Source organism: Lemur catta, chromosome 8, assembly GCF_020740605.2.
Source record: "Lemur catta isolate mLemCat1 chromosome 8, mLemCat1.pri, whole genome shotgun sequence".
Taxonomy (NCBI): domain Eukaryota; kingdom Metazoa; phylum Chordata; class Mammalia; order Primates; family Lemuridae; genus Lemur; species Lemur catta.
Genome location: NC_059135.1, coordinates 28,886,335 through 28,900,816, shown reverse-complemented (window position 1 = coordinate 28,900,816; position 14,482 = coordinate 28,886,335). Strand labels below are relative to the sequence as shown.

At 39.8% G+C, this 14,482-nt stretch overlaps 1 protein-coding gene across 2 annotated transcripts in view; it reads left to right on the top strand.

The window, feature by feature from the left end:
* Positions 1–591: 591 nt before the first annotated feature.
* The window catches only part of CD28 (CD28 molecule), a 38,069-nt gene continuing 24,178 nt past the window's right edge, over positions 592–14,482 (top strand). The window contains exon 1 of one of the 2 annotated variants that reach the window (XM_045559677.1): positions 592–794. In XM_045559677.1, coding sequence (XP_045415633.1) covers positions 740–794 — 55 coding nt within the window. In that variant the 5' untranslated portion in view covers positions 592–739. The remainder of the gene's footprint in view (positions 795–14,482) is intronic. The other variant, XM_045559678.1, reaches the window with a different exon arrangement.

Here is a 14,482-nt window from a genome sequence, read left to right as displayed (position 1 = left end):
CAGCCTCCTGAGTAGCTGGGACTACAAGCATGTGCCACCATGCCTGGCTAATTTTTTCTATATATTTTTAGTTGTCCAGCTAATTTCTTTATATTTTTAGTAGCGACAGGGGTCTCACTCTTGCTCAGGCTGGTCTTGAACTCCTGACCTCGAGCGATCCTCTGCCCTCGGCCTCCCAGAGTGCTAGGATTACAGGTGTGAGCCACCACGCCTGGCCTGCAAGAGGCTTTATTCCTTCTTCAGAACACTTTATTTGTCCGCCCTTAACTCTCTGCTGGATTTCAAGCACCCATTTTTCACAACTCTGATGCCCGTCAATAGACAACAATTCTCATGAGCCCATCATGGACACTATTTTTCATGGACAACAAATAAGAAGTCTAACAGTCAGCCTTGTGAAGTTGTGCACCTGTAGTCACAGCTACTCAGGAGGCTGAAGTGGGAGGATCGCTTGAGCCCAGGAGTTGGAGACCAGCCTGGGCAACATAGTGAGACCCTGTCTCAAAAAATAAAAAATGTAAAGTCATCAAAACAATGTAATATCCTGTGTGAAATGTTGCAGTCACGATGCCTTGTGGTTTGAGTTCCTTGATCATGTACCCCTAAGGGAAGTAAGTTGGCGGTGACCGTAGATGACGGATGACAGAGCCTGTCAGCCTTGGCAGGTGCGTCTTCAGTTCACCTCACACTTTGGGCTCCTCAGAAGGAAGGGCTGGAGCCCTCGCCCACTGTTAGGACAATGATGATCAGGCTGCTCTTGGCTCTCAACTTATTTCCCTCATTTCAAGTAACAGGTAAATAATTTTAATTTCTTTCCTCTTCTAAATTTTTTTTGAGGTCTTATGACCAGCTTGATTTATTTTAAATTTCAAACCATCTGTGAAATTTGTATATTTGAAGTCGAGTTCTGCTCTAATATGGCAACCTGTTATTTAGAAACTCACTAATTCTTAGACAATGGTATTTTAACAAAAGTCCCTTGGAAATAAGTAACATTTATTTAACTATTAGTTGATGGTATCTCAAGAATTTTTAACTTATGTATATATTTTTTTTAATTTAAGAAAACTGCTATAAGTAGGTTGGTTCTGAAAGCTTTGAATTTAGGCTGCCTGGGTTCATATCACTGATCCAATTCTTACTAGCTAAGCTTAGGCATCTGTTTAAACTCTCTAAGCCTATTTCCTTATCTGTAAAATGGGAATGATAATAAACCTCATCTCAAGGTCACTGTGAGGATACAATGAAATAATCCATGTGAAATCCTTAGCTCAATCAGGGCTCAGCTGGCAAGATAAATGTTAGTTGTAATTGCTATGTCTACCTAAGTTGAATGAGTGTCAAAATGAATCCTACAGTCACCACAGAAGCGGGTACGATACCAATATTAATAAATTAGTTTTCTTTTGTAATTGGTGAAATCTATTTTCCTCGATTAAAATTCTTTAGGTTCCCAATGATGATGATAAGGAGGGTAATACTTCTAACACTTACAGAGCATTTACTCAGTTCTCACAGCTGGACAGTAGGTATTACAGTTAGCCCCATTTCAGATGGAGAGACCCAGGGGTAGGCATGTTAAGCAATTTGCCCAAACATATGCAGGTACCAGTTGTCGGAGGCAGGGTGGGAGACACCTTAGTCTGACCCCAGAGCTGGTTCTCTTGCCTATTCTGCTATTCTGCCTACCATTATGTGGTTTGTAATTTCATAGACTCAGGTAAATCCAGGCTTAAATCATCTTTGGAAAATCACAATTCCTAGCAGGAAAGGCTTGTTATCTTAGTGGGCTGGAGTAAGATGCTCATTCAGCTTGTTTTCAGAGTTAGAGAAGGGCCCTACTTGGCTCAAAAATTGGACTAATAGGGGTTAACAGGCACGTTTAAATAAGGACAGATATTTTCCCCCAAAAGATACATTGAAAAGCCAGTATCTTCAATTTTATTTCTTATTTGACTTGGAGGTATGGAGACTACATTATTTGTTGTTGTTCTTAAACATTATGTGCATATACCCCAAAGAGTATAAGTTCTCAACCTGCAGAAATATAATAGTTGCATATACACTCATCTATTTTGTGATCTGAGGTACCAATGAGCACAAATTGTGTATATTTATAAAAAGTGTCAGTATAATGAAGACAGGAGCTTGTGATGATATTCCCCAGTATTTGCTAGCAAGCAGTTAGAGATACCAAATATGTTCTAAAAGAATCTTTAAAATTTATTTAAAAATATCATTAAAATTTATTTTTAAGGGATCTTTAAAATTTATTTTTAAAGAATATATAAAATTTCTTAGTTTATTAGAGAGTAAAGAGAAGCCTCACCCCAAGTGAAAACTATTTAAAATTGGCAATTGTACACAAAATGCTTTTCTGATGTGCTTTGTGGACACCTATCTCTCATTAATTTATTTACTCTCTTTTGAAGATTTTTTGGTAAGACTCAAAGCTTTATATTTTTTATTTAGGGCATTTATTAAAAGGCGGATAGCTACAAAGCAGTCAGAGAGTTCACACATATGAAGCCTTTGTCTTCTACTTTGAAATACATTTACTTTTTAAATGCCAACTCACTTTCCTAAAAGCTTTCAGGATTTGCTGCCGAGTGTCTATCTAATGAAGAAGGGAAGAGATGGGGGTAGAGGGGACACTTTTGAAATGTCTTTTCCAGTAAGAAAACTTAGGAGAAAGAAAATAATTACAACATACAAAAATGTATGATTTGTTCTAATCAAATGGTGCAAAGCCTTCTGTGTGCTTTTTGTTTCTCTCTCTCTGTAGTCACCCTGCATTAAAAAATTATAGATACGGAAATTCCCTGGCCAAAGTGTGAGTGTCCTCCCTGGGATTGTGAGAAACTACTGTTATGGCTGTGTGGAGAGATGTGTGTGTGTGCATGTGTATGTATGAAGAACAGGTTTTTTTTCCCAATCATTTAATAATTCTAACCTATTTGTTCACAGCATAGCTTAAAATACTTATTCTATGAAGGTTAAGCCTAATCTGATTCTTCATGATTTGTATGACACTGTAGAAAGATCTTTATGGCTAAATTAAAGTAATATGATTTAGGAAGAATGAGAAAAACTTAACTTAGACAAGTCCTTTGCTAAAGTCATGTGTTTTCTACCAGACTTGGATAATTGTGCAACTGAGACCCACAGAGAGGACTTTGTTGGACTGTGTTATATGAGTCCAGCTTGGAAGTACAGGCTCTTAAAAGAAAAACGTTTGGGATTGATGACAGGAAGGAGTACGCACATAATATGTAGCATGGGTTACATTTTTCGGCCAATACTGGTTATTTTTCAGCAAGCTAATTATGCAGTATGAAGACAAAAATCAGGACAGCACCACTTACTTTTCCACAAGGGCATTCCTTTTCATTTCTCCCAAACCTTATGAAATAAAATGTCAAAATGGTCAGTTTGGACACAGTTATCTCGCCCATGTTGCTGTGTCCCGGCAGCACTTCTTTTTCTGAGAGAGGCACAGAAAACAGGAAAATGACTGGCGTTTGGTGAAAAGTCATAAGGAAAGCGAAGTGATTAGAAACTTTATTTTTACTTCAGTCTTCAGCAAATGACTCCCCTGAGGTAGCTGTATAGAGAACAAAGTCATTTACTTCTCACGGTTGTGTTGCTGAGGGGCTGGGCTTGGGAAAACAGGGTAAAAAGATGAATTTTGAAAAATGCAATGTAATCAACAGATTGCTGTATTTACACGACCTCTAATACACTGTGGTCAGTTTTTCTGACTGTTAAAAAATTGACTGGGTGTTTTGTTGCTTCAGGTAAATTTGATAGATATTTCAAAAGTACAGACATTGCTTAAGAATTTGTTTTACTCTACTACCATGCCCAATATATTTTTTTAAGGTAATCATCCAGCAAGGACTTTTACAGCAAGGACTGTAAAATTAATATCAACATATCAATTCCAGGAAATAGAATGAGTCATTGCCACAGATAGATTAGAAATAGAAATGAATCTGTGATTGTAACTCCGAAGCTCTGACATTCAAACCTTTACTATGGGTGGGGAGGGGATCTCACTGCCTCCTCTTCTTTAGGACACATACTCTCTTCCTTTTTAACATCTTTCTTCTGTTTTTTCATGAGTGGAGAAATGCCATATGATTACCATTTGGCTTTTATCTTGTGTGGATATCTTCCTCCAAGTATTTCCTGCATGCAATGTGCTGACATTTACAAAATGAAAATTTTTTATGCCACCAACATCCCAGAAGAAAATTCCGTTTGTGGTTTATCATCTCTAAAACAATAGCTCTTTATTAACTAGTATAGGCATTGGTGAGGGTACACAGTTCATTTCAGACTTTCTTGTCTAAAAATCAGAGGACAGACACTCCTTCAAAACATAATTATTTCACAGGAGGTCATTGCAAGGGACAAAAACCTTTTTCATCTTGGTTAAATTTCTGTTTGCCTTTTTCTTTAAGGAATTTATTGTTTAGGGAACTTCATAGAGGTTGAACTTTTCTTCCTAGTAGATAGTTAAGCAGAACATTAGGAAAAATGACATCTGGGTGGTTTTGTGACTGACTGAAGGGGTCTCTGGTGTTTTAAGCTGTGTTAAAGTATGTATGTCTTTTTTAAACGGTGATTTCTTTGACCCTTTTTGGATAAAACAAAACAAAAAATGAAAACAAACAAAACATCCCCCCAAAACTTTAGCCTGAGCTTTCTGTCTGACAATTACTGCATGTGAATTGGCTTCTGAAGTTGGAAGGAAGGTAACCCAGGCCCCACAGAAAGGCGGTTGCGAAGTGACTGTCTAACTTTTTGCTTGCTACTCTCACTTTGATGACTGCAAATATGAGAAGAGAGGTGCACTGGATGGGATCCAGAGCTCCTCACGCTGGGTGCAGAGGCTTGCACCTGTAGCCCCAGCTACTCAGGAGGCCAAGGAGGGAGGATTGCTTGAGCCCAGGAGTTGGAGGCTGCAGTGAGCTATGATTGTGACAGAGTGAGAATGCTTCTCTTAAAAGAAAATAAATAAAAGAAAGAGCCCCCCAGTCACTTGGTGGAGCAGAAAAAGAGCATTTAGACTTCTTTAGCTTTAGTATTTCAATGCTAATTTCATAGGCCTATTAATTTAGTGTGGTGTCACCATGCAGGTTATATGTGTTTCTGTTTTCATTGCTGAAGAGATTTGCAAGGTGGTGGACAATTTCTTACTTAACTCTGAGCTACTCCTTTATCTCTGCCATCACCATTACCATCATGTTTTTCTTCGTCATTGTCTTCATTATCTTGGGGACTTTGGCTGACAAGGTAACCAGGTTTATGGTTCCTAATGGTGTCATAGTTACGCACTCATAGTTCATGTTGGCCTCTGATCTAATCATGAGTCCCTTTCTGCAGAATCTGAACTACCTCATTGGTTCACAGTCCACCATGTAATGTACTGATTATAGCACTAACTCCTATTCATCTCCCACTAATTCACACAGAAATCTGAATTATTGACATGTCTGCAAATTTTGATAATGACATGGATTCTTGATTCCCTTTTTGAGAACTTAGGTGAGTGTTTGAAATTTTTTTTAATTTGCTGAGAAGGTAGAGGTTGTGCTTTTCATTGTTTGTGGATACTTGACACATAATGAAGTATCACAACGTCACCAGAGATGCATTTGCAGCTTCTATGTCACCTGATGACTTTCTTTGATTTTGAACACTACCAGTTACAAGGATACATAATTTAATATCAAGAGGGTTCCAGTTTTGATCCATAGACTGTATCTCATAGAAGGTGGCTGAGATGGGTGCATACAAGGAGAATGTTTCCTTCCACCATGAGACTCCTGGGGGACTAAAACAAGGTGTTAGTAGGTTTCTGTCCTCTAAAGTGCCTGCTCCTTCTTATGCTTTGGTGAGACAGGTCCTTATTCATGTGCTCATTCAACAGGTATGTGTTCAATATCTTCTATGTGCAAGATACTAGTCTAGATTCTGTCACAGATACAAAATCCTACTTTGAGCTTCAAGGAAGAAAAATGAAAATTGTGAAATCTTTCTAGAAATTTTATTTCTTTTAATTTAAGGCCATTGTGAATACTCGTCTGTACATACTAATTGATTTTATGAAAAACAATTATAAGCAGAAGCATCCAGAGAATTGTTGAATTCAACCACAGATATTTGGAGATGGGAGGGAATTTAGACATCTCTGAATTTACAGAAAAGGAAATTGTGTTGATGGTTCCTAGAAAGATGACATTGCAAAATTTCCTGGCATTTTTGGATGCTTTTAGGCTAGACCCATCTTACTTATCTAAACTCTCCTTTCATGCCTTAATATAAGACCCTCAACTCCAAGATTTCAGCTTTCTTCGTGGTCCCCACGCCTGCACTCTCCCTTTATGACTTTACTGAGGCTGTTTCCCTCTGGAAATGCACTCTTTCCCCCTTTCTGTCCATCCAAATCCGACTTGTCTTTCACTTTAGATCTTTGGTACAAGACTCCTTTAAGGAAGCTTCTCCTGGACACTTCAGCCTTTATTGCAGGCTTGTAAGGGGAGTTCTGGAAGTGGAGCTCAATTTAACAAATATCTATTAAAGTTCTCTTATATTTTAATCTCTATTGGAGTCTGAGGGAATATAAAAAGAGGAAAAGGAATATAAAGACTTAGCACACAAGAACTACTTGTGTAATTAATTGAGATCTCTTTGCTTTCACAGATTTTATGATTTAGTTGAGATGGCTATATAGAACAAGATATAACATTTTTAAGTAGGCAAATGATAACACTCAGCACTCCCCTACCTCACCATGCTGTTTGGTGGCTTAATGAATTTACATATATTATTCTTATAGTCTGGAATGTCCCCTACACCTCTCACCTGAAGAAGCCTTCTCTGAGACCCAAAATGGTGAAGTGAGGGACTTTTGTCCTCAAAGTTCCAAAAATTATTGTGTGTTGCCACATCTACTTTTTCCACTAGACTGTGAGCTCTTTTAGGGCAGGATCATGTCTTATTTATCCTTATAACCTCCATATTAGGCACAATGCTAGAAGCATGTAGGTATTTAATAAATATTTGTTGAAGAAGGAAACGAATGAATTAGGAAGCATAAGAGGAATGCTCTGGTAAGATTAATGTAGAATGGTAAGTCTTTATGAAGAGTTGGAAATTGAGCTGGACAGTAATGGTGGATAGGATTTAAATGAATGACGTTATTAAAAATAATTGCTAGCTGACATTTATTTTGCACTTATAATGTGCCAGACACTGTTCTACAATGTATGTTACTCCAGTGATGGATGAACTAAAAGTGCTGATTTCACCACTATGCAATCTATCAGTGTAACAAAATTACATTTGCACCCCATAAATGTATACAAATAAAAAATCATTTACTCTTCCCCCAAGTTGTATAAAGTAGTTCCTATGATTACTATGATTATACTATTTTATAGATGGGGAACCTGAAGCACAGAGTGTGTAGAGCAACTCACCTGTGGGCACACAACTACTGAGTATGTAAATCCAGATAGTCTTGGCTCCAGGATTCATGTTCTTACCAATGCTATGTTGCCGCAGGAAGGAGAAGCCATATTAATAAAGAAATTAAACCAGGAATGCTGTTGTTTCATGTTCTTGGAACCGATGGCGAGTCTGAATGTGTGGAGGCATGAAGAAGTAGGACAGACTCAGGTTAAACAAAGGGCTGAATACTGATAACATAAGTTCAAGCTTTATTTTCCAGGTGTTTCTAAGTAGCTGACTGGGTAAGAAGAAAATATGTAGGAGTCCTTACCCTTGGAATGAATCTGAAGTCGTGGGAATGGATGCCTGGTTGAAAGGAGAGGGTATAACTGTAGAAAAGCAGAGAGTTGAGCTGAATCTGGAAAACAGCTCTGCTTAGGAGTCAGCTGAAGAGGGTGGTTAGCGAGGCCGGAGGGGAATGAGGCCAATGGGATGTCACTAGGCCAAGGGGGAAGGAGTTTCAAAAAGAGACAGTGGTTAATGGCAGTACGTGTAGGAGGGAAAGAGGAATGAATAATGGCTTAGGATTTGGCTCAAAGGAGGCCAGCTGGGACTTTGGAGTTTAGGCAGAGTCATGGGGAAGAAAGATAAGACATCAGAGGGTTAAGAAAAAGTGGAAGGTGACAAGACTGAGACAGTGAAAAAGAAGAGGAAATAGATAAAGTGAAGACAATTATATTACCTAAAATGTCTACCATGGTATTTTGTACATGGCAGGTATGTAATAAATGTTTGCAATCTGAATGACTTACTTGGGTTTGACCTGTGGAAGGAGCCAAGGGCTGGACTTGAGTGTGTACATGTGTGTGTGTGTTTGTAGCAACTCAGGGCCAGTGGGGAGAGAAGGCTATTAGGAAAGAAAGCAGGAGGAGGGAGAGGAAAAAAATGAGGGTGGGGCCATTTTCGCAAGGAGATGGGGAGGGAGATTGGCGCATGGAAGATGGGAGTACTGGAGAGAGGAGGATAAATCTCTAAGAAGATGAGGAGGAAGAGAAGAGCTTTATAGGGACAGAGATATGCTGGGATAAAGCTAGGGTAGATGAGTGATTCCATGCTGGTAAACCTGACATTAAAAACTGCTTTGTTAAATAAATCAATAAATAAAAACTATTCTCTCAGAATAGCTCATAGTGTTAAACCTGTACCAACAAGGGCCCCTGGGATAATACATAACTTGACTTTGAAGACTGAGCCCATGTTTACTTTAAATTCTTGCTTGAGTCCTCAAAAATACACAAAGTGGCTGGACTTGACCTCAGCTCATGGCTGCGATAACAGGATCACAAGGTTCAAACCAACCCTGCCCAACATTATGGGCAGGGCTCCAGTTTCCAGTCAGGGATGTTAATGTCAGTATGTCCCCGTGTGTTTCAGTACAAGGATGTGGCTGCTTGACCTTGGCTTTGGGGAGGCCAAATCTGCTATTTTTTTGCCCTGTTTTTTTCAAACTTAAAAGCTAAAGCCAAGGATTTCTCAAGGTTGAGGGGTGTGATTAAGAGTTTTAGTCTGTCACACTGTGACATAATTTTTCTAGGCCACAGTTTCCTCATCTGATATATGAAGAGGTTACACTAGAGCATATCTCAGGACTATTTCCTGGCTTAAAAATGCTCCTAAAGTGGAATTCAAAAATGCCACTTTTTATCAGCTCTATCAAGGCAATTCAACCACCCCAACCCCTTTGCTCTTATAATCTGACAGAGCCAATGCAAGGAATTGCAAACCAGCCATCTCTGAAATCTCTTGGAGGGATTGCTGACCAGGATCTTAGATGCTAATGTGCTTAGAAATGACTGTGGGACTTTGGGGCAATATTACCTTTGTTGTCCCCTATTTTCCTATATAATGTTAAAGTCCAACACAGTTAATCCTTTCCCAATGTCCAGGCCATGACACTTACCCAGGAGATTCTGCATATGCCAAAGTGGTCCTGAGCTGGCTCTTCAGAGGTGTATGATTTAGGGAGACTGGACCAGACAGGAAAAATACACTGTTGTCTTCTTTATACTTGTTTTGAATGAGGGCTGGGAATGATGGTGGTTCAGGGGGAAAATATGATTCTCAAATTTGGTTACTAGATTAAAAAATACATATATTTAGAAAATAACATATTAATAGAGGTGGTCCCTTTGTACCTGTGGATTTTCTTTTGCTCTATTAACTGAATTACTGTCATAATATTTATGTTGAAAGCTATAAAGTCCTGGTTGTCTACTATTTGGACTACAGGCAACCTTTTAGAATAATAAAATTTGATTTTGGGGAATGGTTTGGTGGGTTTTGGTATGGGTACCGCTTTTGTGTAAGTGATACCCATAAGTAGTCATGTTGTCCTCTTAGATTGTCCTTCTAGCATTAGGAGAAGAGAGGAAACTTGTAGACTTGTGAACGGTAGGGGCTGGGTCACATTGCACCCAAGTTTGCTTTGTATTTAGGAAGTTTGGGTCTTGGAGAGCTCACATCCTGCACTGGTGGGCAGTGTCTCTGAGCAGTAGTGATGAATTTCAGTTCAGGCAGTTGTTTTTAGAAGTTTTAAAATATTAACCATCTTCCTGATACAGTTGACTTCTCAATGTACATTTCTATCCTGGACTGGCTTCCTCCAACTCTAGTCCTGCACTTCTAACTTCTCAGGATCTTTTCTCCGGGATGCCTTACCCACCTCTCAAACCCAACTTATCTAAAACTGAACCCAACAAATTTTTCCCAACAAATTTCCTCTCTTAACTTACCTAATTTTGTCAGCAGTGCCTCCACTCTTGCCCTCCCCCAGCCCATGAACTCCATGTCAGTTTCCATTCCTGTTCGTCATGAGTCTGCTCAGCCCGGCACCAGGGCCTGGTGTGCCCACTTGCACCCCAGCTGCCGCTTCCACATCTCAGGCCTTGTGAACCCGCATCAGTGCATTGCATCAGCCTCCTGATTGTCACTCCTCACCTCTGTGCTAGCCTTTCTGAAGCGGCGTGTTCCACACAATTCTCAAGTTAGATGTCTTCAGTGTCTCCTGTGACCTTCCTAGTAAAATCCATGTGCCTTTTCTGGACATTAAAGGCTTTCTAGGAAGTGGTATCAGCCATCTTCATCTGTTCCCTCCATACATAAATGGAATGCCCTGCTGTTCCCCAATAAACTCTTATTACACTAAGGTTATTTCTTTGATTTTAGCCTACCCAAATTTGCCCCAGACCTCACATCCCAGCTAGAGGCCGGTCTGTACAAAAGCATCCAGAATCATCCTGCCTGGAAACAGGGCCTCTTTCATGTGACTGTCAATGACCCTCTATCGGGGTCACGCTACACACGTGGCTTTGGAGTGTAGCTGTTTGTGCACCTGCCTTAGGGTCTCTCCTAGGAGGAAGCAGCGCTGCCTTTTACGTCTTTCTATCTCCTGAGAACCAAGTCCTTCAGGTCCGACGATTTGTTTGCTGAATGAATGGATGACTTTGTCATGGCAGACGTCAGAATACCAAAGGACAATTCTCTGATACATCAGAATTTCTTTTCAGAAAGTACTCATTGATCATTTTGATAATCTTTCTCTCTCAAAAATCAATGCCTTAGGTCTCGGTGCTCAGATGGGGCTTTTTACTACTGAACTATTTGACCTCCGAGTTATTTTCTGACAGCTGCATGTACCACAACAATTTTTTTAAAGGATAAAAACAAGGGTTCTCTATACTACAGTGTCTGGCTGAGCAGGAACAAAAGTAAGGGTTAAATGCGGGGTTTAGACTAGTGCTGGCCAAAAGCAACTTGTTTAGTAAATGTATAAAGCAGGATTATATTTCTGTTTTTATTGTTACCTATAATCAATGTCCTTGTTTGAACTAAAGTCTCTTTAGATTTTGTTTTAAAATCATACTTTCTGCCAATAAGTATTAATGTACATGGTATAACTGATAGTTGTAACAGACACAGTCTTGAACAGGGCTGTTTGCCCGGCCTGGGTCTCTTGACAGAAGTCATTGCTTCTGTCATAGTGGCCTCCTCTACACACTTCACTCTCCTCTGGCTCTGGTAAATTCCCTATCTCCTCGCCTCTTCAGACCTAAGTGTGCTCATAACTTTGCTGCTACAAGCCACTGGTTCCAGCACTACCCCTTGTGGCTATGCTATCTCCACATCTTTGCCAACAGTCCTTTCACGAACAAACCTTCCTACTATTGCCCAATTGCGTGTGTGCCATTTATTTTCTGCTGGGATCCTGAATGAGAAGCACACAGTCAGCTCTCTGTACCCACGGGTTCCGCATCTGTGGATTCAACCAACCACGGATTAAAACTACAGAATTTGTGGGATGCAGAATTCATGGATACAGAGGACCAACTTTTCATATCCGCAGGTTCTGGGGGTTCAACTGTGGGTCTTGAACATCTACAATTTGGGCATCTGTGGGGGTCCTGGAACCAATTCCCCACAGATAGCGAGGGATGACTGAATATACCTGTATATTAAGCTTATCCAAAGCCTTTTTTTAATGGCGAGTTTTTCCTTAAATCTTTATTCCTTGTGAAAATAGGGAGAATTTCAAGATAATAGTCAATAGAAAGCCAGATGAAATGACCACCAAGTTATTTTGAAACTGTAACCTGCATTATTATCCTTTCTTCATTTTAATTTGAATTCCTGGAAGAGAGAGTCTGGGGCCATTCAATGCATGATAGGTCCTTAATAGCTCTATTTTTATCTTCCTAGTAACTCCATAAAGGATGGTGAAAGGTGCTATAGTCTGGTGAACGGTCTGAACTTCCCTTTCTCACATCAGTGTGAAGCCAAACCACCAGCAAAGTTACCAGAGCCGCAGACTCTTGAATCTCCTTTACCCCAAGAGACCACAGTTTGTCTTCGATTCCTAAGCAGCCACTGGGTTGTCCTGAGGGGGAGCCTGCCCCTCATGGAGCCTGAAAAGGAGCCAGTGGTCAGAGGGCCACGTGTTGAGGGGTATCCTGGGCCCAAACAGGAAATGTACTCAGAGGAAAGTTACAGTAACTTAACCAGCTCTGTGGTCGGGAGGGAGGTGTTCTGAGCCAGGGAAACCAGCGTCACCTTCACAATATGCTCACAAACATCACAGGGCAAGATGGCTGAAAGAAGAAACGTTCATATGCTTTGGTTCCTACCTAACATGTTAAATTCTGTTCAGTGAGAATTTAAAAAAGGAAACAGCATGATTAGGATCTTACAACCTGATTTTTCAACTGCAAGAGAAACTCTGGCTGTGATGTACATAAATGGAACCTGATAAAAGTTCTGAAAGGTTCTGGAGGAAAATCACGTTGCTAATTAAACACATGTTATATCTTTCTAACTGCTTTTTTAACTTCCCAGTGCACACTTGAGTCTAGAGTGTTGCTTACTCCACTCTCTGGCTCACCAGCTTCTGTGTGCCATTTTTATTTCTCTGTGTTGCTACGATAAAGGAAAAAACAAAAGTAATTCACAAAAGCCCGGAAGTTAAGGATTTGTCCAGTGAGGTTTAGGCTGAAATGTGACCTTACATGTTGACAAATCCTCCTGTTCAAACCCTTTGTACACTTGGGCAAGCTGGGATGGAAGACCTGCAATGGTATAATCACTGCTTGTGCATCAGAAATAATTTATAAGAGACATTTCATGTGACCAGATTGTAGACCATATCTGGTGTCCATCTATGACCTTCAGGAAGTCTTTTAAATTGTAAGCAAAATGTTTTGTATATGTGCATTAGATGCAAAAAAAGTTTGGAAATATACTTTTTGTAAATATGAGCATGAATTCAATTCAATCTTGCTGAATGAACAAAGTTGTTTTTCTATTCATTCATGATTTAAAACATTACTATAGATGCCTAAATAAATAAATTACACCTTAGCTCTTTCATTATTTGTGTGACTTTGTTCAAAAAGTCATTTACTTCTTTTGTTTTCAGTTGCCTCTTCTGTAAAATAAGGGATTGGCTTTCATCTCCAACTTTCCTTCCAGCTGACTGTTTTTTCCAGGATGGGACTCCAGCAAAATGGTGGAGGAAATGAAATTTATCTTGTTCTGGTTCTCTTCCCATTCCATTTATTCTCTTAATCAGTGACAGCCTCCTCCCTAACTTTCACTTCAGACACCTAGTGCCATCTTCTCTATCAAGTCCAACTTTGAGAGAATCTAGAATCAATTATGAAATTGTGTCAAAATTTTGATGCAACGTGGCAGAGTGAAGAGAACAATAGCTTAGAAGTGCTGAGGCATGACCAGAAGTCTCAAGGGTCACTTACTTTTCTCATAAACTTGGACAACTCACCTTCCTCTTTGACCCGTTTTCCCCATCTGTAAAATGGACATAAGGATGACTGTTCTGCCTTTTTACTTCACAGATTAATATGGGGTTCAGATGAGATAAAATAAGAGAAGATATTTTATAGCCCTATGAATGTAAGCCATAGTTGCTAATTTCAGCCACCGTGTTTCCCACATTGCATTTTAGGCTTCATTTTCTTTGGGAATCTAAAGCATTAATTGAGCTGGTGGGGAGGGTCCTTTTAAGGTCAGAGTTCTTTGATGCTGGGAGCCACACCTTAGAGGTGGTTATCTACTCCACCTGTGCAGAGCATTGACCTGATTTCTGAAGGTAGTAATTGACCCATTTATAATAGGAGAAAAGAGAAAGATTTTTTTTTTTTATAACCAAGATCCCCCCTTGACCCTGGCCCCCATTCTCATGGAAGTCCAAGCAACTTTCAATTTTCCTGAAGTCAGCTATATCACAAGATTATCTGTGGGAAATCTTTTAGTTCTGACTGCCTTGCTCATACGCAGGAGATAAGTACCTTCTCACCTCCGATCTTACTCTTCATGTTGCCTGTTGTCAGGCAGGAGTTGTGAGGGAAAGAGGTTTGAGGTTACTGCTTCCTGTCTCCACACCTTCAGCTGGTTTAGCTGCTAGGAAAGGCTTTGAAAAGCAAAGCACTAAATTCATCATCAAAACAACTTG